General features: G+C 37.2%; 2 protein-coding genes across 2 annotated transcripts; both read right to left on the reverse strand.

Annotated features, from left to right (window-relative positions):
• Positions 1–4,656: 4,656 nt before the first annotated feature.
• Positions 4,657–7,967, reverse strand: LOC122645201 (MDIS1-interacting receptor like kinase 2-like). Its single transcript, XM_043838532.1, has 2 exons — positions 5,702–7,967; positions 4,657–5,128 (listed from the first exon to the last, which is right to left on the reverse strand). Exons 1-2 carry the CDS (start codon positions 7,965–7,967, stop codon positions 4,734–4,736), a joined length of 2,661 nt encoding a protein of 886 aa, XP_043694467.1. The 3' UTR covers positions 4,657–4,733.
• Positions 7,968–17,807: 9,840 nt separating this feature from the next.
• LOC122645662 (MDIS1-interacting receptor like kinase 2-like) lies at positions 17,808–19,055 on the reverse strand. The gene has a single exon (XM_043838980.1). It carries the CDS (start codon positions 19,009–19,011, stop codon positions 17,815–17,817), a length of 1,197 nt encoding a protein of 398 aa, XP_043694915.1. The 5' UTR covers positions 19,012–19,055; the 3' UTR covers positions 17,808–17,814.
• Positions 19,056–27,059: the final 8,004 nt, after the last annotated feature.

The following is a 27,059-nucleotide window of genomic DNA, read 5'->3' on the forward strand; positions in this document are numbered from 1 at the left end:
CAAGAAGCTTGATATATAACAGATATAAGAACAAGAGAAAGACAGCAGTATCGGGTTTAGCTGGGCAGCAAAAAATCACCACAAAACTGAGTACTGCTCAAAGGAAAGTCTCATCCATCAATGGGAAACACAAAGACCAGAGATAGGACCCCTATACGATCCTAGTGGGCTGTTCCAACAGCCAAACCCATGCTGTAATGGAGCTGAGACATGGTTTAAACCTGCACCTGGCGGAAATCTGGGCAGAAAAGCAATCCAACGAGACTGAGTTATGCTCCAGCAGTGCTTTCATCCATCAAGGAAGCACACATGGAGCATAGAAAGGGCCCTTGTACGATCCTATTGAACTATTCCAAGCTCCAAAATACTGCCAAGAAAGAGAAGGACATGGTCTGCAATCAGCAGCTGGCGGAATCCTTCAAAACAGCTTCAATGAAGCTTCACAGTGGTTCGAAGACCATCTTCAAGTAACTAAATGGATTGTATAAGACCTATTTCATATCCTTTCAGCAAAAGGTTTACATAGGAACTTCTTCCTTGAAATCCTTTCAGTTCTAGGATCTCAAGGAGAGGGGAAAAATAAGGAAAAAAAGATAATAGGATTCTCAAACCTCAAGCTCTGATACCAAGTTAGAATATAGGTTTAGGAAATAAGAAGGGAGAAGGAAGAGGTTGGAGGAAGAAGAAGATAGCAAGAGAGAAGAGAGAAGAGTGTATTGGGCTGTAACGATTGTGAATAGAGAAGTCTCTCTATTCACCATATATTCATTAGTCAACATTAATAAGGAATTACATCCACCTCCCTAGGGAGGTAAAAGGTAAATAAAGAAAATAAAGGAGAATTACATAATAAGGCAACTAGTGATATAAATAGTTCCTAAACTACCCCTATTACATGACTTCTAATAAGTTGTGGTTGTGCTTGTGCCTCTCCATGTCCATAACTTCCATACCCTACAGAAGCCCCATGTCCATAGCCCGAAGAAGAACCTAATGCAGAACGCTCATGGCCTAATGAAGCACCAGCATGATCAGAACCAATGCTAAGTGACTCCATGCCACTCATAAGCACATCACTATCATATAGATTGTGGGAACGCTTGCCAGCCTTACCCTTCCAGCTGTAAGTCTTATGGCGAGCACCATGATGAGTATCTTGGGTAGCATGTGTGTATCCTGCCTCATATGTGAACTGAATCCCAGCATAATGTTGTGAAGCCTCATGGCCACCACCACCAGCACCACCACCACCACCATCATGGCCACCACCACCACCACTACCATCATCATCATCATCATCATCATCAGCAGCAACAGCAACAACAACAACACAACCACCACCACCACCACCACCACCACCACCATCCCCATCCCCATCACCATCACCATCACCATCGTCGCCTTCATCCTCATCATCAACATATTGTTGAGTTCCTCCATACGGATGACCTTACCTCGTCCTCCTAATTAAACCTTCTTCAGGGCTACTGTCATCCTCTTCAACATTAGGATAAAGATCTTGTAATGGTGCCTGTGTTTCATCATCATCATCCATTTGTCGAATGATGTTCTCTATGACTGGATCAAGTTTGGTTGTCTGGCAATCCTCACTTAATTGATCCATCACCAATACCTTATTGGTATCCTCTATCCATGCTCTAACTGGATCTTCATCATCAAGTAGGTGGTTGATGTCGATTGGGTTGACATCTACATCATCCCCTTCTCTTTCCAACTTTAAATATTTAAGCTTCAGCTTCATGTTGTAATGGACATACACTAGCTTCTCCAACTTTGAATAACTGAGACGATTCCGGGGTTTGGTGTGTATCAACCCGAATGTACTCCAAATACGCGTTCACGACCACCAGAGGATGCCGTCAGGATAACACTCGATTGCAATTCGAGTTAAGTGCTGGAGCACTAGTACCCCATAATTGAGCCACCAATCACCGCACAATAATAAATGAAATATTAAAAGACAAAACCTTAAAACAAATTTTAAATGACATAATAAATTTTAGCTCCACTACTTTCCATTTTGAAAAGATTTTTACTCAATCTCCAAAGTTGGTTAGTACTCATGTCACTCAAGAATAAAATGAAAGCAAACTTCCAAAATTACCCCAAAAATCTGTTTTAAACCATGATGGAGAAAATAGGAGGGAAGGGTCGCCCAACTTTCTCTACCTGTTTTTTTTTTTAATTGTTTCTCTCACTCTTTTTTTGACCGAGTTTCCTTCCACTCATGATGAATGGGATCCCATTCAACACAGGATGGGAGAGGGCGGGAATTATCAGGAGGGTATTTTGGAACATACTAAAACCCTAAGAGGGGTTTGTGAATCCTAAGATGCGTTTGGGCTTGGGAACTTGGGCCTGTATGACTATCCCTTAAGAGGGTGGGCTCTGGGGGTGAGTTTAATTGGGCTCATGCCAACCATGTTTACATTAAGTTACCTGCCTCTGGCCGGACCAATTGGGGTGCTTAAAACATTCTGAAAACGTAATTTTGGACTTACCCAGAGATCTAGGGAGACCTTTTTTTATAGGTAATAATTACAAGGAGGAGAAAATCTAGGCAAACCTTTGACATATCCATTCAACTCAACTTTCCCTCTCCCGAAAGGAGGATACATTTTTGGGTCCTAACCCTTATCTAGGTGGCTGGCGACTCCTTAGAAAGAAAAAGAGAACCCAAATGCATCTCTTTCCAAAGAATTTCCCCTGGTATCAGAGGAACCCTAGAGAGGATGGAAGTGTTTTCACCCATGAGGTACCTACAACGAGTAATTTACCCATGGTAGTGAGGGAATCCTATGCTCTTAATTGAGTTAATAAGTACTAATGATGATGGAAGATTAATCCTTGCAAAGAGGTGAGCTACTAAATAAAAAGGATTCTCATTCTTGGGATACCTGGACATATGATCGTTTCAATGTGTTCCAAATCAAGGCGTGGCATTTTTATCAAAAATCGTTAGCGAGTCATTTCCAATCTAGAGTTTATCTTTAGTAGATGACATCTCTTGCTTGCCTTATTTTCATCCTTGTATGTTAATGCTTCACGAACATTGACTTACACTTTATGACTACAGATTAGAGAATCGATGTGAAAAGGCATTTTGAATTAAGGGTATGGGTTTGTGGGCCTAGCGAATTCAGGGTTGAAAGGTTAACAAATACAATTATGGAGTCAATTACCCTGAAGCCTTCCCTGATTTCATTATGCCAGCGCTTAACTTGAGTTACCATTATCTGTATGTTGTGTGCCAAGCTATGTGAAATGAGTCATAGTCGTGTATGTGCACAACCTGCATTAAATGCAGGCGGATTTATGTCAATCTAAAATAGCATAAAAGCTCCTGCACCTCTTATTCGTCGGAGTTGATGGGAGAATCTCCTGTGTACGAATATCTTCCCATTATTATTATTATTATTATTATTATTATTTTGGAAGTGAGGGAGAGAAGAGGGGAAGAAAGGGTCTCCATTATTGGTCTTGCTAATAAAGATTTTTCTCATCGTCCATTTTGTCTTATCTTGAAGTACCCACTTGTGACGTATGAAGGCCAATCTCTACTACATGAGCCACTATATCAGGTCATTTACCATTTTACTTTCAATTGCTAATATATTAAAGTTTTTACCAAAAAAAAAAAAAACCCAATATATTAAAGTTGCACTAATATGACCATCACCTCTACATATTTTGGAATTTTGGGTCCCCATAGAAATTCTACATTACAGATTAGGGCCATAAGATGAGCTTTAATTTTCTAAGGTGCCATCCCAAAAATCCTTACCCTCTTTTTCCTGGTAAACACCATGTTGTAAAATCTTTAGATCTGCAATGGTAGTTTTCGAGTTCTCTTTAGAAAATGTAGGTTGAGTGTCAATTTTACTATGTAACTCTCAGTTTGTAGTGATTTCCAATCAAAGTTCAAATGCAGTGGCTTAAGAGGTTCTCTTTTATCAAAGTTGAGGAAAACTCGGTCTTTTATTTTCAACGGAGGGATTGAACTTTCCCTGAAACTGTCATATGAACACCTTAATTCGAAGAATTGAGTCTTCTACTATACTAAAATCCTCTTCTAAAAGTTAAGATTCAAATATTAACAATTATAAGCAAGTTTTATGAGCAATTATCTTTGAAGCTCGGGGTGGCTGGTATATAGTTTAAGGGAGAGTGTTCCCTACGATGCTAGTGTGGGGAGGAATCTGAACACCATACCAATGGTAATATGAATAACGGTATAACCCATATGGAGCCCACATGGTCAAAGCAAGAGAGAGAAAATAATAAAGACTTTAGGTAAGAGGGCAAAAGGAAAATTAGTCATTGCATTTTCCACTTTCTCTCAATTCAAATTGAGGAGATGGTAAAGAAGATTTGCTCTCCCTACCAATTGGCAACTCCTAAAGTCCAATACCAAATGGAGAAACAAAAATACTTCCATGATATGAATAAACATTACATGGAAAAAGAGAAAAAGAAAGAAATGAATGGATATATATAAAGGACACATTGGGAAGAGATTGCAACTGTCTTAACAATAGTATGTAAAATTACAATGAAAACAACAAGAACTTAAATCCACTTAGCACGTAACTTCATCTTGAAAAAAAAAATGTTAACATCATTAGATAAAAAAAGAAAGAAACATAATTGGGATTCTATTTGATATATTAATCACATATTAGATTTCTCTACCAAAACAGACGAGCTTGCATCTACCCGAGTACTCTTCCACCATGCAATAATTCTCCTAATGTGACTGTATGGAATTTATCAATAGAAAATGGCTTGTGAGATGATAACTCCTGAGAAACATGTTTCATGGTTGGCCGAGATTGGGGATTAACATTCAAGCATGTAAATGCCTTTTTTACAACTGAAACCAATGCTCCATAAACTTCAGTTGTGGGAGGAGGGAGTCGTTGGTCTAAAACATCTTTCAACATAATGGTCTGCACAACTGATGATGATGATGCCAACGATGACGACGATGATAGTGATAAAGATGAAAGGAGCTCACCAGGGTGCCTTCCCATCAATGTTTCCATTGTTACCACACCAAAGCTATACACATCACACTTTTCTGTCGCCTTCATCGTGTAAGCAAATTCTACGAAAAAATAAAGTTAGTAAATCTTGTGGATGTTGCTTGAATACTATACTTGAATTGTAAAATACATTTTTGGAGAGTAAATTAGTTGTTGAATACTTGGAAAAATTATTGAATTGTAGTCACATTTGTTAGACTTGTAATACATCAGTGAATCCTTTGAAATTAAGCTATAGAAATTACGAGATTATAACATTCAAAAGCTTTTAAAAGTTGTATTATAATAAATCAATGCTAAAATTTTTTTTTAAAAGAATGTGTACAGTAAAAAACGTATGACAAAATACCAATGCTAAAATGTCTCTATAGAAATATTTGTACAAAAAAAATTCAAATAAATAATAAAAAGTTGTTTCAAAAAATGTATTCTAACATATCAATGTTAAATTTCTCTATAAAAATAATTCACACAGGAAAAAAATTAAAATAAAAGTCCTATTTTTGCATAATCATCAAATTATGATAACCTTAATAAAGAAAACCAAGGAATACAACTATAATACTATTAATTAAGTTGTCATTATTGAGACATACAATATTTTGTGTCGTAAGTAAACGAAAGAAATGTATTACCTGGAGCAAGATAGCCATAAGTGCCTGCAAGAGAAGTCCAATTACTTGAATCAGGCATTAGAAGCCTTGCAATGCCAAAGTCTGATACACGAGCCTCATACTCTGAATCCAACAAAATATTGCTACCTGATATATCTCTATGAATAATTGGTGGTGAACAATCATGGTGCATGTAAGATAGCGCGTTGGCCACACCTTTAATTACACTTATTCTCTTGATCCAATCCAACTCTGTTGCCCTCTCCACATCTCCTAGGATTTCCGCCAAACTTCCCCTTTCCAAATACTCATAAACCAAAAATGGGTGCCGCGCATGTGAACAGAAACCATAAAATTTTACAATGTTTCGGTGTCGTATTTCAGTCAATGCACGAATCTCATTTGTAAAATGTTTTTTATTGACCATTTCAGCATCTTCTTGTAATGGATGAAACTTCTTCACAGCTACGACTTGATCAATTGATAAAGTTGCTTTGTAAACACTTCCATATCCTCCCTTCCCAACACAATGCTTGTCATCAAAGTTTTCAGTGGCTTCAATGATATTTTCATGCACAATTCTACCATCATAGCTACATATGGCGAATAGATCCCCTTGATCAATCCTTTCCGTTCGTCCCATTTCTATCTTCTTCTTCTTTGCTCTTCTTTGAAAAACAAAAGCAATTCCTATAACAATGGATAGGAGAAATATTGCACTCAAAATAGGAAGTAAGATATGAATGATGAGTGTGTGTTTCTTTCCAGTATTCTTCTTTTCTATCATTGAGGAATTGCAAGAGGGCAAACCTTTTGCAGTATTGCCACACAATGCTTTATTGTTTGTGAAAGCCTCTCTAGGAGCATCTTCGAAAGCTTTAATTTTGGGAATCGGACCTTCCAATTCATTGTATGATATGTCAATGGATGTCAAACTCCACATTTCCTCCATTGATGTGGGAATGAAACCAGAGAACATATTGTGTGAGAGATTTAAAGTTTCCAGACTACGTAATCGCCCAAACTCTGATGGTATCTCTCCCAAGAGTTGATTATGACTAAGATCCAATTGAATTTGTAGTGAAATCAGGTTACCCATTTGTTTTGGAATGCTTCCATTAAATCTGTTCTTACCCAGGTTTAGGTAGATCATTTTGAAGCAATCCCCTAGCTGATCCGGAATAGGTCCAGTTAGATTGTTGGATGACAGGTCAAGAACTACTAAGTTCGACAACTTTCCAATTTCCAATGGCAACATACCTGAAAGCTGGTTATGGCTCAAATTCAGGCTTGATAAAGTCTTCATTTTCTCTAATTCCTTTGGAATCTCTCCAATTAAACGGTTGGAAGAAAGGTCAAGTCGTTGTAGTATAGATGAATTCCCTGCAAGCTCTGGAGGTATACTACCAGTAATCTCATTGTTTGACATCCGTAGGCTTGTTAGATTTGGGCATTTTCCCCAATTTGATGAAATCTCACCAAATAATTTGTTATTGCTCAGATCGATGTAATACAAATGTGGATACGAACCAAAACCTTCTGTTATATTTCCCTGCAGTTGGTTGTTGTGTAGTTGAACTCTCATTAAGCTTGTACAATTTCTCAAGCCTTTTGAGATGGGACCCGTGAAACTATTGTGATGTGCAGAGAAATAGGAAAGTGATCCACCAACGCATAATTGTTGTGGTAAATTTCCAGATAAATTGTTGCCACTGAGATGTAGAGTAACCAAAATTTTCAGATTTCCTATAGATTCAGGGACGATCCCGGATAGTTGATTTTCACGCAAGGACAATCTCTCCAACTTGGACAAGTTTCCTAAAGTGAATGGAATCGAACCTGTTAGAAGATTTTGAGATAGACTGAAATCTACCAGGGATGCCAAGTTTCCTATTTCTAAAGGAATAGGACCAGAAAGATAATTCTGAATTAGATTCAATGCATTCAGTTTTGTTAAGTTCCCAAACGTGGAGGGAATGGATCCTGTTAGAGAATTATTGTACATAAATAGCCCAGTCAGATTTTTCAAGTTTTCAATTTCTAAAGGAATAGAACCAGAAAGTGCATTATCATCAAGGCCTAAAAGAGTAAGATTGTACAAATCACCCAAAGATGCAGGGATTGAACTACTGAGGTTGTTGTAAGACAGATCTAGGTATCTAAGTTTGGAAAGGCAATTTATCTGAAATGGAATGGTGCCAAAGAGAGTAAAGTTGGTGAGTTCAAGATGAACAAGGTCGGGGAAAGAAGTGAAGTTGAAGCTATTGAGCGTACCTTGCAAACCCATATCTGATAACTGTATGTGGGAGACACTGCCGAGCTGATTGCAAACAATACCAACCCAATTAATGCAAGGGTTGTGGGAATGGGAATGGTTAGAAGAAGAAGAAGAGGAATTGGTGAGTGTCCAAGAAGGCAGAATTAGAAGAAGATCATCAGAGTGGGAGGTTTGGTTGTGGGGGAGGCTTAGGCTGGCTTTCCACTTCAACAGAGCATCTGCTTGTTGTTTAGATGAAACAGGGAAGAACAAGAAAAGTAAGAAGAAAGCAAATATCAGTGAGAGGGAGAAGCAAAGGGTTCTCATGATGGGATGACCAAGCTACAACGGGAGAAGAGCAGGCAGTCATGCTTTGGGAGGTTTATATTGGTTTCTATTGTTGGGTGGCTGTGTGCAAATGAAAGGGGTGGTTAGAGATATTTATAATAAAGAGAGGCGGCTAAAGGGAGACAAAAATTCTGTCACATCTCTTATTATAGATGGTTTGGAACGATACCCCAGAGTCTATGGATGTCCAACCAATTTATTGACAATTTACTACTCTTATTCTTGTTCAAGGATTATTTGTAATTGCAGAGAATATAGACAGCAAGGTCTATGAAGCTTCTTCTGATTTTAGGGGAAATTTTTTTTCCTGTTCTCTGTGCTGATTATTTCTCTTTATATTTTCTAGAGAAAGCAGCAGCAGAAGTCTTCTGGTTCATACTCAGATGTTTAAGAGTCAAATACACGCTATGCAGTTGGACATGAGGAAAATTGTGCCGTGCGTCTTTGGGCACTGCAAAATCACATGAGAAAGTGAGAAGTATTTGGCTATGGTGTTTCAAACCTTGTTGCTTTACAAAATGCATTTTTTCTTTTGCAAAGGAAAGCGTGCACGCATGGTCGGTTTCTCAATCTTCAGATATTTTTAGGCTAAGTGGTTTGGTGTCATTTGGCAACCTCCCACTGCCTAAAACAGAATCAAAATTCTGTCAAATCTGATGGATCCACATCCCTTACTTCCTGGGCTGTACTTCCATCCTACTTCCACCACTTTTCAGTGCGCCACCTGTTCTTTATGAGCATCCAACGGCCTGTATTGTATTAATTCAAATTTTTTTGAAAATCTGATGAGACCCTCTTTGAAACGGTTTAAACCCTTAAACCAAACCTACTAACCGAACCAAATTTCACTCAAACCAAACCCACTTCTAATCGAACCATTTTCACCCAAACTAAACCCATCTCCGTTTCACTCATCCCCATTTCATTTGAACGAAAAGCCCTAAAAGTTGTAGAACCTCTGCATCGCTCCATCGCTCAATGTTGTTCATAGGCATCTTGTCTATGGCACCGTCTCAGACTATTGAAAACCCAAAGAGATGATGATGATTCAAGCTCTGTGGAGCCTCTTCCATTTCTCCACAGCCTCGCACCTTCTCCTCTTCTTCCGAAAAATCAGTGCTAATCGGGCTTCAAACTCAGAGCTCAGCCTCTTCCTGCTGCAAGCTGCCTGAGTCGTCAAAAATGTAAGTCTCATTCAAACTTGGGGGTTTCTAATCAGATGCTCGTGGTTGTTCTAGAAAATGTCTCCTCCATGATTACAGTGATAGTCTTCAATTGAAAATTTCAGCAATTTATATTCTGACTGGTTTATTGATTCCTCAAGGGAAGGGTATGGGATTATTGGTTTCTGTACAACTCTTTTTATTGCTATTTCTAGGCTTCTGATGCTCAAGATGATTTTTTTGGCTATAACCTTTCGCCTTTTATTTATTAGATGTATTTGTTTTCGATGGTACTGTTGTAAGAGATTCAATTAGGATACCAAAATTATTCTCACGGTGACTATCGAGAAGAACGTTTTCTAGGGTTTCGGTGGACCTATGGAGCTCCGAATTAACCATATGACAGGTTAATAAAAATTCTTGATTCACTAATGCAGCACCTTCTCTTTCCAATGTTTTTAATCCTAATCATGCCAATTAGAAAATCCTAAGAGAGCTTCAGTCATCTCTTTTATTTGTTGACTCCCCCCCTCCCCCTCCCCCCCACTCCCCCTCCTTCCTCAACTTGAGAGCTTTTTAATATGTCAAATTGCTCATGGAACTCATGAACGAAGACTTCAATAGAGTTCAAAGGCCAACAACCTTTATTTGCCACGGATCCCTAATTGTTTATGGCTATTGTTTTGAGCAGTATTTTCATACGATTTTTTAACATCATTGAGAACATGTGTTTGGGTTGATATTATAAATCAGAACAGGTAATGGCTTAAAAAAAAGTTGGAATTGCTTCTGAACTTGGACAATTGGGGGATATTGTTAGGTTGTTGTCAACAGTGGAGAGTTTGTATTTCTAAGCCAAGGGTGTGGCATTGTGATTATGCTACTAAAATCAATTCAGTTATCAACCAGTTTGAAAAGTTGTGTTCCTAAACTGAATAAGCAGCTGGAATGGCTATAATAAAATTAACTTGTTGACAAGGATGGTTTAGCCTAGTCTATAATGATGGAGGATAGGGTGACTCTGGTGGAAGCATGAGATCTTATGCAGTTTTTTTAATTCTTCATTTTTTTTATAGGTTGAGGCCTTAGCTCAAAATGGAAGAGCACCTAGGAATTATTTCCTAGGTTATGATGGTTCGAATCCATCAGGTCTCAAGGATTGCAGCTTGTGAAGTTGGGTTTTGTTCATTCTCTGCTTAATTTTGTCCTTTTTTTTTACTTCCCTTTTATTTCTTAGTTATTTCAAACAACAAAATATTGGGAATAATATGCTGTTGTTGTTGTATCTATCCTTGCTGTTCTATTAAGGGGCTTGAGTGAATGAGTAATTGGGTGGGTCAAAATCATGGAATTCCAAGTGTTAGGAATAATATGTTGGGAATAATATGCTCTTGTTGCTGTCTCTATCCCTGCTTTTCCATGCTCATTCCTGAAGAGGGAAATTTCTTTTCATCTTTTTTTCTTCCTTCTCAAGCAATGATGATTGGTAATATAAAGTCAATAAGAGAGAATTTCTCAATGTTCATTTTTCACATTCACCACCCTGCAAGTATCAAACACAGGAGTGAAGATCTTGAAATGATATTCTATATCAAACATAGAAGTGGAGATCTTGAAATGATAATCTATCTATATACAACCCACTTTCCTTGCTCTATTTGAAAACTTAGTTATCGTAGGCTCGATCAGTTAGTTGCTGACTGTGATTTGTATTCTTTTTTTATTTTACTATCTACATATAAAATTTTGTTAGATTCCAGCCAGTTTCAGTTCTCTTAACCACTATCTGGTGAACAAGTCAGTTCAGGATTATTAATCAAGGTCGTTTGTGTTTATAAATCAAGCTTTGTGGACTCATAATCAAGATTTTATTTACTTTCAACCACAGTATTTACAGTAGTGTTGACTGTTGAGGGTCACTGTAAGAAGAGGAGATTTGGAAGTGAAGGAGAAGAGGGCATTGTGAAATGAGATTAGGATCTCTTGAGTTGCAGAGAGCCATGGTGGATACTTGAAAAAATTTACCATGACCTAGGCCCACTCTGAAATCCGTTGAGAGGATCACACATGGTAAGGCTCATAGCAAGAAAGTTACTTGAATCACAATAAAATGCTGGTATAAAGCTCTTTGTCTTTGTAGTATGTCTTTTTTCTCCAGCTGCTGTACTAGAAGAAAAGAGTTGTCAAGACTTCAGTGTTCAGCTCTTTCCTTTCCTTGCCTTTTGGAGTGGACAAGACTTAAGCAATGGTTTTCTTTGATTTTAAGTAAGCCAAACCCATAATACACCATTAAACTATGGTGAAGGACAAGGGTCAATAGATGTTATTGCAGTATTCTTAGGATTAGAGAAGATATATATATTTTCCATATAGAAAAGTTCTCCTTTTCAGTTAGTGGTTTTGAACTTAATTTACTGTCACAAATCCACAATATCAATTGAGTACAGAGGAGAAACAGAGCACACTTGATTGTAGCTGAGAAAATGACAATCAAACAACCTGTTTTTGGTTTTTAGTGTTGGACAAGGAAGGGAAGGGGACGAAGCTCTTTGAAGTGTAGTGTAGATCGGGTTAATTAAGCTTCCTCCACAGCCCAGAGTCCAGGAGTGAATGGAGCTCTTTAATTTCCTAGCAAGAGCAAATTTTAGTGGCTCCTTTGAAGATATGGATCTACAGCAGAGAGCTTGAAAAGAATTTCATCAGCTACAAGCTGACTAGAACACCAAGATTAGATTTATAAAACACCAGCCAGAGAGCTTTAACAAAAAAAAAAATTGACACCGCAACAGTGAAGCCAAATCCTTCGATCATATTGATTAGGGTTGTCCTGAACAGCTGCTGTCCATTCACAATATCAGCAAGCGAGTTCTGTTGTATTAGAGCTAATGGAGCCGTAGGACTCTTAAAGTCAAGGAAGTATGAAGGAGAACATTTTCTCTGTTGGATATGAAGTGGTCAATTGGAAGAGATATTACATACGCTGGGAAAAGCGATTGGAAAAAAAAATCATTCATACATCTAACCAACACTTGGGATACCCACAACACTGATTTTTCGGAAGAAGAGGAGAAGGAACGAGGCTGTGGAGAAATGGAAGAGGCTCTACAGAGCTTTAATCATCATCATCTCTTTGGGTTTTCAATAGTCTAAGACGGTGCCATAGAGTCATAGACAAGATGCATATGAACAACATTGAGCGATGGAGAGATGGAGAGGTTCTGCAACTTTTAGGGCTTTTCGTTCAAATGAAATGGGGATGAGTGAAACGGAGATGGGTTTAGTTTGGGTGAAAATGGTTCGATTAGAAGTAGGTTTGGTTTGAGTGAAATTTGGTTCGGTTAGTAGGTTTGGTTTAGGGGTTTAAACCGCTTCAAAGAGGGTCTCATCAGATTTTCAAAAAAATTTGAATTAATACAATACAGGCCGTTGGATGCTCATAAAGACAGGTGGCACGCTGAGAAGTGGTGGAAGTAGAATGGAAGTACAGCCCATGGAAATAGAGGATGTGGATCCCACATTCTAAAGGTCGTCATTTCCAAATCACTAGTCGAAAATCAACGTACGATGTATAGTCCGAAAGCTTGCTCATTATGAGTACTTTTCAATGATGCAAAATGCATGTATAGGCTTAGCTTGAAACTTTGCCAAAAATGCACTGCGAGTAGGCATGTTGGCCTTACAATATAAATAGGAATTGATAGTCAATTCATGCTGCTCTCACACCAAAGTGTAATGTCTAATCCGAGAGACAGACAACACTAATCCACACTATATCGAAATCTAATTTTGAAAACAATTTCTTCAAATTCTATGAGTTGAAATTTGATTAAATTATTATATTAAAAATCACTCCTCTATCTCAGATTACTTGACAATCATGGTTTCACCAATTTTATTTGATATTCCAAAATCAATAACAATCTTCTTTTTCAAGAATTTTAATTTTCTCCTTAACACTAGTAATTTCTCTACATCTTGAATTTTGCAATCCCTTTATTGAATCTCATCCAATCATCTTCCATTTACAATTTTTATGGTAGGTTATGAAAAATAATCCCATTTTATCAAAACCAGATAGAAGGAAACACAACTCATAGATTTCTGATCAATCTAAGAATCCACCTTGGTGTCCAGCTGCAACTGAACACCCCCAATACAATAAAAGTGGGCTTATATCAATGCTCTACAATTTAAGCACAATAACACATGCAAATTCCCCCAATTATATTACAACCATTCACATAGAATCACCTAGTCTAAGAAATACAAGTTGTGGGAAATGCTAAAATAAAGTCATTTAATGATAACAAAAATGACAATTACTGGAGTAAATCATTTGATCGGAGGTCTCCAATCAGGAATGCTACTCCCTTCTCCTGCTCCTCTTTTTCCTCTTCTCTTTCTTTTTTTCCCCAGCTTTGCAGAATCAATCCTCACACTCCCAGATCACAATTTTAGCATGTACATGATCTTGAAGGCTTCAAGAATAATCTGTTTCGCGATTCGAAAAAGTAACCGAGTAGTGGATTGATTTTCTAATTTGGCCTGTGAGTCCACTTGTAATATTTTCTTTCTTGCAGATCAAAGTATTCATAGAGAACTTAGTTGTATTATTCGGGAGGTTAGAGTTGATCTCCGAAATTTTAGATTTTAATGTATGGTGTGTTTTGGGGTAAGGCGGGTTAAGTCCTACCAATGTATTATTTGTTTCAATCATTTTTTTAATAATAATTTAGAGACTAGCCCGGGTCCCAAGTAATATTCAAGTTACAAAAAAAAAAAAAAAAATACCTTCAAGAATAATAAAATAAAGTATCTTACTCAACCCCAAACATCCATCATCACCTCCATTTCTTTTCCTTGCAAAACCCCTTTTTTCTTGAATAGAATCACTTGTAGTCTTCAATATGGGTTCAATGCATCGAAAAGAAGTTAGGAGTGATTCAATACATACATAATATCCCCCATCTTCCCCTTTCATGTTTAACTCAACAAATGGAGAAGATAGCAACTTGAATGGGCATAATCAAACTTAAAAGGAATAAGTCATGCTCATTTTAAGTTCTTGGGACATTTCGGTCATTTTCCACGGGTGGAATTGATCTCTCATAACATTCCCCATGTAACAAACTAGGTGGCTTAGATATAAATCGTCCGGATAAAATGCAAAATGGTGCGTGGCTGCTGGATGCTCAGATGAGCATCTTTTGTGTAACCGAAAACGGGTTCATGTATCCTGGTACAATAAAATGGAATTTGTGGGTTTTCTTCGATGTACCAGGGCAACACCGTAGTAGGAAACTACGGGGGTCTACTGGTCGGTACGGCTGACAATTGTCAGATCTGAATCTAAATTGTACGTGGATTTACGTACGTTGGATTTATGTTCGTCCGTCAGCGTGGAGTGGGCATGACATGGGCCACTTAAAAGGAATCTTCTAGGCGGCATTCATATAGCCGTATAACAAAAAAATATCTTTACTGAAAGAGACTTCTCAACTAAAGTAGAATCAGTATTTGTAATTAACCTTTTTGAAGCATCTGAGCCTCTGAGGTGCCTTAATCTCTCTTGCACATGCATTAGCATGTTACCTAAATCAATCTGTGAGCTTTACTTATTGCAAACACTGATGCTTAAAGATTATTCCGAACTATATGATTTATCAAAAGGAATGAGCTTTTATTGGTGAAGCCTGATCTCACTCTAGAAAGTGTTGTGGTGATTCTTTGGTGGGCCGTTTCTTTTTCAAAAAGTGTTAGAATGGTTAAAAAAGTGCATATCTCAGCACCATAAGGACTAACTCCCGTAGATCTTGTCGAGATCGTCAATTTGATATGTATTTCGACTTATATTGGTTCAAGTCCGAACTAGACTAGGTGGGTTGCTAGGAGCAATTTTGTACTTTCTGGGTTAGAGTTTTCCTATATAATGTTGTCATCTCTTAGAGAGATGAGAGAGTGAGGGTTTGTATTTTGCTTCACAGAAGTAGTGGAATCATTCTATAGCTCCGTCGTGGATGTTGTCTTCCTTCTTGGGGTGAATCACTAAATCTTGTTTTGTATGCTTGTGCTTCTCTTTCTCTTCGTTTTTCTTCTGCAAAATCTCCATTCTGGGCGTTGTTCTAACATGACCGGGCAACCTAATTAACCTTTGATACCTAGTAATGGATAATGAATTATGAAATAGACATAGACCGGCAGGAATTGGGAGATTAACTTGTCTCAAAGCCATACCTCATTATGTTGTAAGCCAAGCTGATAATAACAAGATCAGAGAGTTGAAGGAGTTGTGCTTTTACTGCAGAGGTTCATTCTGCAATGTCAACCCCACGATATAAATATATAAATATAGGGATGATGTTCGATCTCTGTGCCGCAGCGCAGTCTGCACTAGACACATGGGGCCTGCCATTCAGGGGGCATGGTGGTCATTTCATCTACCCCCATGTGTCTGGGCGCAGTCTATGCCACCGGCACAGAAAACATTCTTCCATAAATAAATATATATATATATATATATATATATATATATAAGACTCAAATCTTGTGCCTTACCCACCGGTCCTTGCCCTGGCTTTGGATCTGTCTCTCGTTGAAGATATCCCATTAGCAGGCTATGTGAAATGAGTCAAAGTTTTTGAAAAATTAAATTCTAAAACTACTAGACTACAGACATGGCCTTAGACATGGCTACCAAAGGCGACTCCTCCAATAATTTACTTTGAGTTGGCCACAACAGATCCCACCTGGTCAAAGCAGAGAGAAAATAATAGACTTTAGGTAAGAGTGCAAAAGGAAAATTAGACATTGCATTTTCCACTTTCTCTCAAATCCAAATTGAGGAGATGGTAAAGAAGATTTGCTCTCCCTGCCAATTGGCAACTCCCAAAGTCCACTACCAAATGGAGAAACAAAAAGACTTCAATGTGAATAAATATTACATGAAGAGAGAAAAAGAAAGCAATGAATGGATATATATAAAGGACACATTGGAAAAAGATTGCAACTGTTTTATCAATAGTATGTAAAGTTACAATGAAAACAACAAGAACTTAAATCCACTTAGCATGTAACTGCATCTTGAAAAAAAAATGTTAACATTATTAAATAAAAAAAGAAAGAAACATAATTGGGATTATATTTGATATATTAATCACGTACTGGATTTCTCTACCAAAACAGACGAGCTTGCATCTACCCGAGTACTCTTCCTCAATGCAAGAATTCTCATAATGTGACTGTATGGAATTCATCAATAGAAAATGGCTTGTGAGATGACAATTCCTGAGAAACATGTTTCATGGTTGGCCAAGATTGGGGATTAGCATGCAAATGCCACTTTTACAACTGAAACCAATGCTCCATAAAACTTCAGTTGTGGGAGGAGGGAGTCGTTGGTCTAAAACATCTTTCAACATCATGGTCTATACAACTGATGATGATGATGATGCCAACGATGACGACGATGATAGTGATAAAGATGAAAGGAGCTCACCAGGGTGCCTTCCCATTAATGTTTCTATTGTTACCACACCAAAACTATACACATCACACTTCTCTGTCACCCTCATTGTATTAGCTAATTCTGCTAAAAAATAAAGTTAGTAAATCCTGTGGATGTTGCTTAAACACTATATTTGAACTATAAAATACATTTTTGTAGAGTAAATTAGTTGTTGATTACTTGGAAAAAATTATTGAACTGTGGTCACATTTGTTAGACTTGTCATACATTGGTGGACCCTTTGAAATTAAGCTATAGAAATTACGAGATTATAACACTCAAAAGTTTATAAAAGTTGTATTATAGTAAATCAATGCTAAATTTTTTCTATAGAAGAATGTGTACAAAAAAAAAACATATGACAATATATCAATGCTAAAATTTCTCTATAGAAATATTTGTACAAAACAAAATTCAGATAAATAATAAAAATTTGTTTTTAAAAACATATTAAAACATATCCATATTAAATTTCTCTATAGAAATAATGTACATAGAAAATATTAAAATATAAGTCCTATTTTTGCATAATCATCAAATTATGATAACCTTAATAAAGAAAACCAATGAATAAAACTATAATAGTATTAATCAAGTTGTCATTATTGAGACATACAATATTTTGTGTCGTAAGTAAAAGAAAGAAATGCATTACTTGGAGCAAGATAGCCATAAGTGCTTGCAAGAGAAGTCCAATTACTTGTATCAGGCATTAGAAGCCTTGAAATGCCAAAGTCTGACACATGAGCCTCATACTCTAAATCCTACAAAATATTGCTACCTGATATATCTCTATGAATAATTGGTGGTGAACAGTCATGGTGCATGTAAGATAGCACATTAGCCACACCTTTAATTACACTTATTCTCTTGATCCAATCCAAATCTGTTGCCCTCTTACATCTCCTAGGATTTTCGCCAAACTTCCCCTTTCCAAATACTCATAAACCAGAAATGAGTGCCACACATGTGAGCAAAAACCATAAAATTTCACAATGTTTCGATGTCGTATTTCAGTCAATGCATGGATCTCATTTGTAAAATGTTTTTTATTGACCATTTCAGCATCTTCTTGTAATGGATGAAGCTTCTTCACAGCTACCACTTGACCAGTTGATAAAGTTGCTTTGTAAAGACTTTCATATGCTCCCTTCCCAATGCAATGCTTGTCATCAAAGTTTTCAGTGGCCTCAATGATATTTTCATGCACAATTCTACCATCATACCTACATATGGCGAATAGATCTCCTTGATCAATTCTTTCCGTTTGTCCCATTTCTATCTTCTTCTTTGCTTTTCTTTGAAAAGCAAAAGCAATTCCTATAAGTATGAATAGTAGAAACATTGCACTCAAAATAGGAAGTAAGATATAAATGACCAGCATGTGTTTCTTTTCAGTATTCCTCTTTTCTATCATTGAGGAATTGCAAGAGGGCAAACCTTTTGCAGCATTGCCACACAATGCTTTATTGTGCGTGAAAGCTTCTCTAGGAGCATCTTCGAAGGCTTTGATTTTGGGAATTGGACCTTCCAACTCATTGTATGATATGTCAATGGATGTCAAACTCAACATTTTTTCCAGTGATGAGGGAATGAAACCAAAGAGCACATGGTGTGAGAGACTTAAAATTTCCAGACTATGCAATTGCCCAATCTCTGATGGTATCTCACCCAAGAGTTGATTATGACTAAGATCCATTAGAAGTTGTAGTGAAATCAGGTTACCCATTCGTTTTGGAATGCTTCCATTAAATCTGTTCTTACCCAGGTGTAGGTAAATCATTTTGAAGCAATCCCCTAGCTGCTCTGGAATAGGTCTAGTTAGATTGTTGGCTGACAGGTCAAGTTCTCTCAAGTTAGAAAACTTTCCAATTTCGGATGGCAACCTACCTGAAAGCTGATTATGGCTCAAATTAAGGCTTGACAAAGCCTTCATTTTCCCTAATTCCTGGGGAATCTCTCCAATTAAATGGTTGGAAGAAAGGTCAAGTCGTTGTAGTCGAGATGAATTCCCTGCAAGCTCTGGAGGTATCCTACCAGTAATCTCATTGTTTGACATCCGTAGGCTTGTGAGATTTGGGAACTTTCCCCAATTTGATGAAATCTCACCAAATCATCTGTTATAGCTCATATTCGATGTAATTCAAATGAGGATATGAACCAAAAACTTTTGATATATTTCCCTTCAGTTGGTTGTTGTCTAGTCCGACTCTCAATAAGCTTGTGCAATTTCTCAAGCCTTTTGAGATGAGACCCGTGAAACTATTGTGATCTACAAAGAAATATGAAAGTGATCCACCAACGCATAATTGTTGTGCTAAATTTCCAGATAAATTGTTGTCATACAAGGACAATATCTCCAACTTGGACAAGTTTCCAAAAGTGAGTGGAATCGAACCTGTCAGGAGATTCGTAGCCAGTCCTAAAACTACAAGGGATGCCAAGTTTCCCATCTTTGAAGGAATAGGACCGGAAAGATTATTCCGAAACCGACACAATGTGATCAGTTTGGTTAGGTTCTCAAACGTGGAGGGGATGGATCCTGTCAGAAGATTATTAGATAGTTTTAACTTTACAAGGGATGCCAAGTTTCCTATTTCTAGAGGAAAAGGACCAGAAAGTTTATTTTGAAACAGATACAATTTATTTAGTTTGGATAAGTTCCCAATCGTGGAGGGGATGGATCCTGTCAAGTGATTATTAGACAGTTTTAAATCTACCAGGGATGCCAAGTTTCCTATTTCTAAAGGAATTGGACCAGAAAGATTATTCCGATACAGATACAACATGGTCAGCTTGGTTAAGTTCCCAAACATGGAAGGGATGGATCCTGTTAGAGAATTATGGTACATATACATCTCAATCAGATTTTTCAAGTTTCCAATTTCTAAAGGAATAGAACCAGAAAGTGCATTATCATCAAGGCCTAAAAGAGTAAGATTGTACAAATCACCCAAAGATGCAGGGATTGAACTACTGAGGTTGTTATAAGACAGATCTAGTTATCTAAGTTTGGAAAGGCTACTTATCTGAAATGGAATGGTGCCAATGAGAGTAAAGTTGATGAGTCCAAGATGAACAAGGTCGGGGAAAGAAGTGAAGTTGAAGCATTTGAGCGTACCTTGCAAACCCATATGCCATAGTTGTATGTGGGAGACACTGCCGAGCTTATTGCAAACAATACCAACCCAATTAATGCAAGGGTCGTGGGAATAGGAAGAAGAAGAAGAAGAAGAAGAAGAAGAATTGGTGAGTGTTGGGTTGTTGTGAGCAACTGAAAGGGGGTTGTTGAGGATATTTATAATAAAAGGCAGCAAACGGTAGAGAGACAGGCCCACTAAGTATTATCCTCGTACTCACCCTCCTCTTATCATTCCACATTAAAGAGGACATTCAGGCCTCATGCACCCATCATTGTCAAAGACTATAAGAACGACTTAAAATCAAAGCATTTCTTTGAAGAGAGCAAATAGATTTTTCCACTAGATATATTTTTTGTGGTAAACATGCAATATTGCGTATGGAATACCAAACTGTTATACTTGGTTCCACATGGTTCTTTCTAAATACATCATTGATGTAAATTTGTGTGACTCGTCAAGTCGGTTTGTGTGATTGGTCTTTTACGTCTTTTAATTTTTTTTCTTGTTAGAATGTTCTCTCACTTCATTTTCCTTCTTTACACCACACGGTTTGCTTACGAAAAGTTGGTTTAACAAATTGACACTGCTCTCTCATGTCCATAGTTGGAAAACTGGGTTTTGACTGGGGCAAGTTGCTCGAGTCAAGTTATTGAAAACCTGTCAAAGAGTCGTGTAGACTAGGCCAAGGTAAAAAATGACTAGACTAGATCATAGGTCATAAATGGTCCAAGTCAAATAAGACTCGGTATTTTTACCCAAGTCATGACAAAATCGACGAGTTTTCGTTTTTGAAAAAATTATAAAACTAGTTCACTTAGAAACGGAGTTAACTAAATAATAAATCCATAAACTAAAACAATAAGAAAGCCTCAACTCCTCGACTCTCTTCTCTTGTTGAATGGTATAAACTCAAAATGCATTGATATGTGATTACTTGATTTTTTTTTTCCCCAATATTTTTCTGTATTTTTAATAATTTATAAATATTTATTGCATTATAAAATTAAAAAACATGACTCATCTTGACCGGGTTTAACAAGGCCGAGTCACTAGGTTTTTCTACAAGACAAGTCAAGTCAGAAAACCTGGTTTTCCAACAATGAGTCATGTCATGATTCTTTTATGTTTTTTTTTAATTAAAATTTTGTTATAGGGACAATTTCTTAGAACTACTAGATAAGAACAAAAATTACAAAAACCCTAGGATGGTGGGTGAACCATCCTCTTTTTTTTTTTAATACGTTTCCCTTTGGACCCGATGGTATAGTTTTGTTTTGTTTTGTTTTGTTTTTTTTTTCTTTTTTGGAGGGATAATAGGAGTTTTGATTTCTACTCCTACAATTAAGGTGCACTTTTAAAACAATTAAATGAGATTGGGGCAATTTTGGTCTTGAGAGTCTTGACTAGGCATACTTTACTAGCAAGGTGATATACATGATATGTTAAAGAAGTTGATCTTTATGAACTTCAACCTCAGTCAGTCAAAGTCAGTCAACTCGATTTGTATGACTCTTCCTCTCTCTCTCAATTTTGGTCTTGAGAGTCTTGACCGGGCATATTTTTATTGTTTCTCTCACTCTTTTTTTGACCGAATTTCCTTCCACCCACGATGAATGGGATCCCGTTCAACACATGATAGATGGTAGGAATAGGTATGCAGAGGGTATTTTGCAACATACTAAAATCCTAAGAGGGGTTTGTGAACCCTACCCACCATCCTCTTTTTTTTTTTTTTGTTCTTTTAATACGTTTTTATTGTTTTCCATTCTAATTATTAAGGTGTACTTCCCTTTGGACTCAATGCCATAGTTTTGTTTTCATTGTTTTTTTGGAGGGGGTAATAAGAGTTTTGATTTCTACTCCTACAATTAAGGTGCACTTTCATTGGATTTCATGGTTTTTAAAACAGTTAAATGAGGTTGGGGCAATTTTGGGAGTTTGCATTTATTTTATTCTTGCCTGGCATGGGTATTAACCAACTTTTGGGAGTAAGTAAATGTTTTTAAAATAGAAAGTAGTGGATGTAAAAGAAATTGGAAACCTACTTGTCATTTCTGTTCTTATCTAGTAGGTCTAAGAAATTTTCCTTATATTATCTTATATGGAGTTTTTATGAGGGCACTACGGTCAATTTGTGCAACCCTATGTCTTGGCGTAGGAACCGTGAGCTGCACATAACCAAATAGTATTTTTGTCCTCTTATTATATATTTAAAAAAGATAAGAATGGTGTGCGTAGCCATAGAGAGTAATACAGAGAAACTGGGATTGGTGTGTGGTTTGTGTGATTACACTTTCATAAAAAATAAAAAAAAATACAGGGAAACCTTATAAAGATGACTGATGTCGAATGGAAGACCATGGATTAGAAAGCCATTGGATTTATCAATTAATTTTTGAATGAGACCATTTTTTCATCACATAACCCTAGAGATATCGGCTCATTCATTGTGAAAGAAATTAAAATGACTATACGAAAAGAAGACTATCGACAACAAAACTTTCTTGATCCGTAAACTTGTGAACCTAAAGTACAGAGAATGAAACTCAGTTGCAGAACATTTGAACTTATTTTCATCCTATTATATTCAACATAATAAATTTATCAGCAACTTTGGAACGGCATAACTTTGTGAACATTGATCCATTCGCTCAACCCCGATGAGTAGAAATTAGGAAAATCTTAATTGAGAAAATTAAATATTTCAAATAAGCAATGACGTTATGAATTATCATCGCCACGCCACCCCGTGAGATATGCACATATATTAATGCAACCCCACTAAGTATCCAAATATCAAACATGGTTTGGGTTTGGCCATTTGGGATTTTAATTAACGAAGAGAAAAAGAGGTCACGGTCGTCAAGGCGGGCCGGGGTCGTTAAGTGCTACAGAGTGCTGCGTGTATGTATTGTTGTGTCTGTTGATTGGTGAATGGAGTCATTATTAATGGAGCCTTCAACCTTTGTGATTTCCAATGAAGAGACCAACGATTACCCAAAACAAATAAGAGAAGGACTGAGAGGGGTAGAATGACTGCGCCCTCTCTTGTTAGAGGCATACTGGGGAACTGAACGGAGCAGGGAATTGGAGGGGATAAAGATCAGGGTGGGTATTAGGTATGCTCAGTCACCCTCGTTTTATATCATTCTACATTTGCCCTGTTCACAGCATCACCACCAAATTAATAAAAAAATTGTTCTCTTTCAATTATTTGATTGATTATTGCTTCTTTAGTTTTTTTTTTTGGGATAAAAATTGCTTTTTAGTTCATTCACGTGTTTATGAGACCCTGATAAAGCATTAAAGAGGACATGCGGGCATTGTGGAATGGAATTCCAAACTGTTATACTTGGTTCCACATGATTCTCTGTGAATCATGGATCGAAAACTCGACCGAAACTTGTCAAAATCGTCGAGTTGTCTCGGCTTCGACAGGTTCCAAGACAAAATCATGCCAGAGTTTTAAAAATCCTCTAATTCGATCGGATTTCGTTAGTTTTGGCCAGGTTTCGGTTGAAACATTGGTTTCGGTATGCCATTTGGGGTTTAAAATCCTCAAATTCGTTGAGATTTGGGGTTTAGATCACCCTTCCATATGCGATTCAATATCCAAGACCCTGATCTAAAACCCTCTTTTATTTTGAGAGTGCATTCAAGTCTCGGACCTGCAACTAAACCCAGATCAGAGACTACCGTCAGGCCATGTTTTAGTAATTCATTACCTGGTTTTTTGGTGGCAGATTCAGGTGACTGTTGAGTGGTTTTAATATGTTAGCGGGTAAGGAATCCTCCCCTGGAGTTTGAGTTCAAATCGATCTTGCATGAGGGAGTATTGGTGCTCGTACCATCTTCTCCTCTATTGGTTCTACCGTCTACATTTTTTCCAAGGTTGAAGACAAAGTGCCTTCCCTATGCTACGATTCTTGTTTTGGTTTCAATTTAACTATCCCTCCCTTTCCAAGTAATTACATCTTGCCATTAAGATTTTTCCCTTTTACCAAAAATAAAAAATAAATTTACCCTAGGTACGTTACAAACTTTTTTTTTTTGTTGGTTTTAGAGTTCCAACAAATTATGAAACTACCATTCACTTATGAACTTACAATTGTTTACAAATTTACCATCCTCCTTTACACATTGAATTATTTACTATTCTACCACTAGAACTTGGATTTGAGTGTTTCTTTACTTGGGTAGATCCACAAGCAACCCAATAAGGGTTATTCTAACCTGGGTCTGCATTAAAAAATAATACCTGAAGGGGAAATAGCATCATAGAAAACAAACTTGGCTATAGGATTAGTACAAGCTTTCTTTCCCTTTCGAATGACAATGGGAAGATTTAAATTATAGGGAAGAGAAGGGGTGTTACCAATTGATCCCATAACATGTCAATTTAGGGATGTAAATGAATAGTCAAAATCTGTTTATGTATCCGTGTCCGTATCTGTTTAGCACTATCCGAATCCGTCCGAAAGCTAAACAGATGTGGATACGAATAGGCTATAACTATCCGAAAAACTATATTTACATTTAAATGGATAAATTATTCAATCCGTATCTGTGTCCGTATCCGTTTAGCCCTATCTGAATCCATCTGATAGCTAATCGGATGCGGATGCAGATATAGCACTATACGGGCCGAATCCGATCCGTTTACAATCCTACATATCATGGGATACGTACATTGTCCATTTTGAGGAACGGCTTCGTAATCTTCAGTGGTACGCTGCTCGTGGATTAGACCCACCAAGAACTCTGCATGGAATTGAAAAGGAGCTTAATGTTTTATTTGGATAATATGTATTATTCAGGGTTCAAGTACTAAGTATTTATTATACCATTTTAGTGTTTGTATTAGCGCGTACATTAGTAAACTTGGGTAAATAACCATAAGTACTATTTTGAATGATGTTTTAGTGAAATTGAAGTTTGGATTGTGTTTAAATTATCAAAAATAGGTGGCCTGCAAAAAATCGGACCTAAAAAAGCAGTTTGGGGGGGTCGAAACTATGGTTTCCCCCATCAATGGAAAAAAAATCCCTAGTTACGACCGACATATAGTCGAAACCGAGACGAACTCGATTTCTGGCTAATCGAAACCCGAGTTTTAGAACATTGCTATGAATGCATTATTGATGTAAATCAATACACCAATTGAATCCCAATCCCAATCGTAATCCTAATCAGACTTAGGATTTTGATAAACCTGCTTAATTCATTATTCTCAAGGAAGAAAGTTGTTTGTCCAGGAGTATAGGTCCTGCACTAGCACTCTCTCTCTCTCCTCTCCCCTCCCCTCCCCATAAAATGATCATTCTACCACTAGAAATTAAATCAAGCGGGGGGGTATTGAATATTGATTGGCTCTCGTGCAAGTGTAGAAGTCACGGTCTAATTTCTTATGGAAACAGTGTCCTGAGTAACAATCCTACACAAAGAATAATAATGGGAGAAAATTAAGGTGCAAAATATTGTGGGCCAGAGACATTTGACTATGAGCAACGTAAGGGTGTTTTTCTCCAACAGATGGAATCTTTTTTTTTTCGGTTTCTTACAAATGCTCATTTATTTAAATGCACCCTTACAACTTTACAATTTACACATGCCCCCTACATTCAAAAACAGTGTAGTACTTTGGTCCAGTCCGTTAGTTTAGGAGGTTAGACGTTAGTTTTAGAGAATCTAATGATCAAAATGCCCTTATGACAAAAATCCACCAAAATTAAAGAGTAAAATGATCAAATTGCCCTCATCTTCCCCAAATCGTTCAGGGTTTGAAACTGAAAATCAAACCCTAAACTATCTTGGGAAGATGAACCCTAAAATCAATGAATCTGTTCTGGCTCTTGCCATGTTGATTTGTAAAAGTGGATTTTTTATTTTAGGGTTCTTACTAAAATCAGGGCTAAAATGTATATCTGGATTTCAACAGGGACATTTATGGTGCAATATAACCGATGAAGAGAGAAACCTCCTCATTCCTCATTGATCAAATAAGTAAAAAATTCCCCAGTTACGCTCAATTAGCAAACCCAAACCCTTCTCTCTCACTCTTAATTCCTAGAAAAACAAAAGAAAAAGGCTTCAGAAGAACACAAAAGTATGTGAGATTCATCCATTGGTTTTAGGGAACGAACCCATTAAGTTGGGCACATTAGAACTTATTTAGAAGAGGACGAACAAGATGTCCTCTCTCTCTCTCTCTCTCTCTCACTCAAGTGGTTAAACACAAAAGGGTTTGGTTTCCCTGTGAGAGTTAATAAGAATCTTGATGCCACCAAATCCTAGTGTTGCAATGGAGCAGGGCACCATACCCAATGATTTAAAAATCAGATCGGATCGGCCTGATTGGAATCCACTGAGGCCGTTCCTGATTCCGACTGATCGCAGGGACCAGGTAAGATCATCTCATTGTGCGGTTTCCACTGCCACCTCTGATTTGGGATATAACCTGATCAAACATGAACCCTGCATTTCCAGACGATTTGGGACAAATCCCAATTGAAATGCTTGTCCGTAACATTTAAAGGCTGATTGTAGGGTGGTTCTTGCCATGTTGATCTGTAAGAGTGGATTTTTTATCTAACATGGCAAGAGCTAGGATAGATTAATTGATTTTAGGGTTCATCTTTTCCAAATGGTTTAGGGTTTTATTTTCAGTTTCAAACCCTAAACGATTTGGGAAGATGAGGGTAATTTGGTCACTTTACTCTTTAACTTTGGTGGGTTTTTGTCACAAGGGTACTTTGATCATTAGATTCCTTGAAATTAATGTCCGCCATATGCATACATTATCCAACCATACACAATCAGCCCATTACACATGCCTTAATCTTATGTAAAATTTCACTAATATACATCCCCTAACCATAATGTAGAAGCATGTTATACATCTTTGAACCCAAATATATGACATAATCAGAATTTATTTAAGCCCATATTAGTGCTTTAAAGCACA

The sequence above is a fragment of the Telopea speciosissima genome, chromosome 11 (assembly GCF_018873765.1).
Source record: "Telopea speciosissima isolate NSW1024214 ecotype Mountain lineage chromosome 11, Tspe_v1, whole genome shotgun sequence".
NCBI lineage: Eukaryota > Viridiplantae > Streptophyta > Magnoliopsida > Proteales > Proteaceae > Telopea > Telopea speciosissima.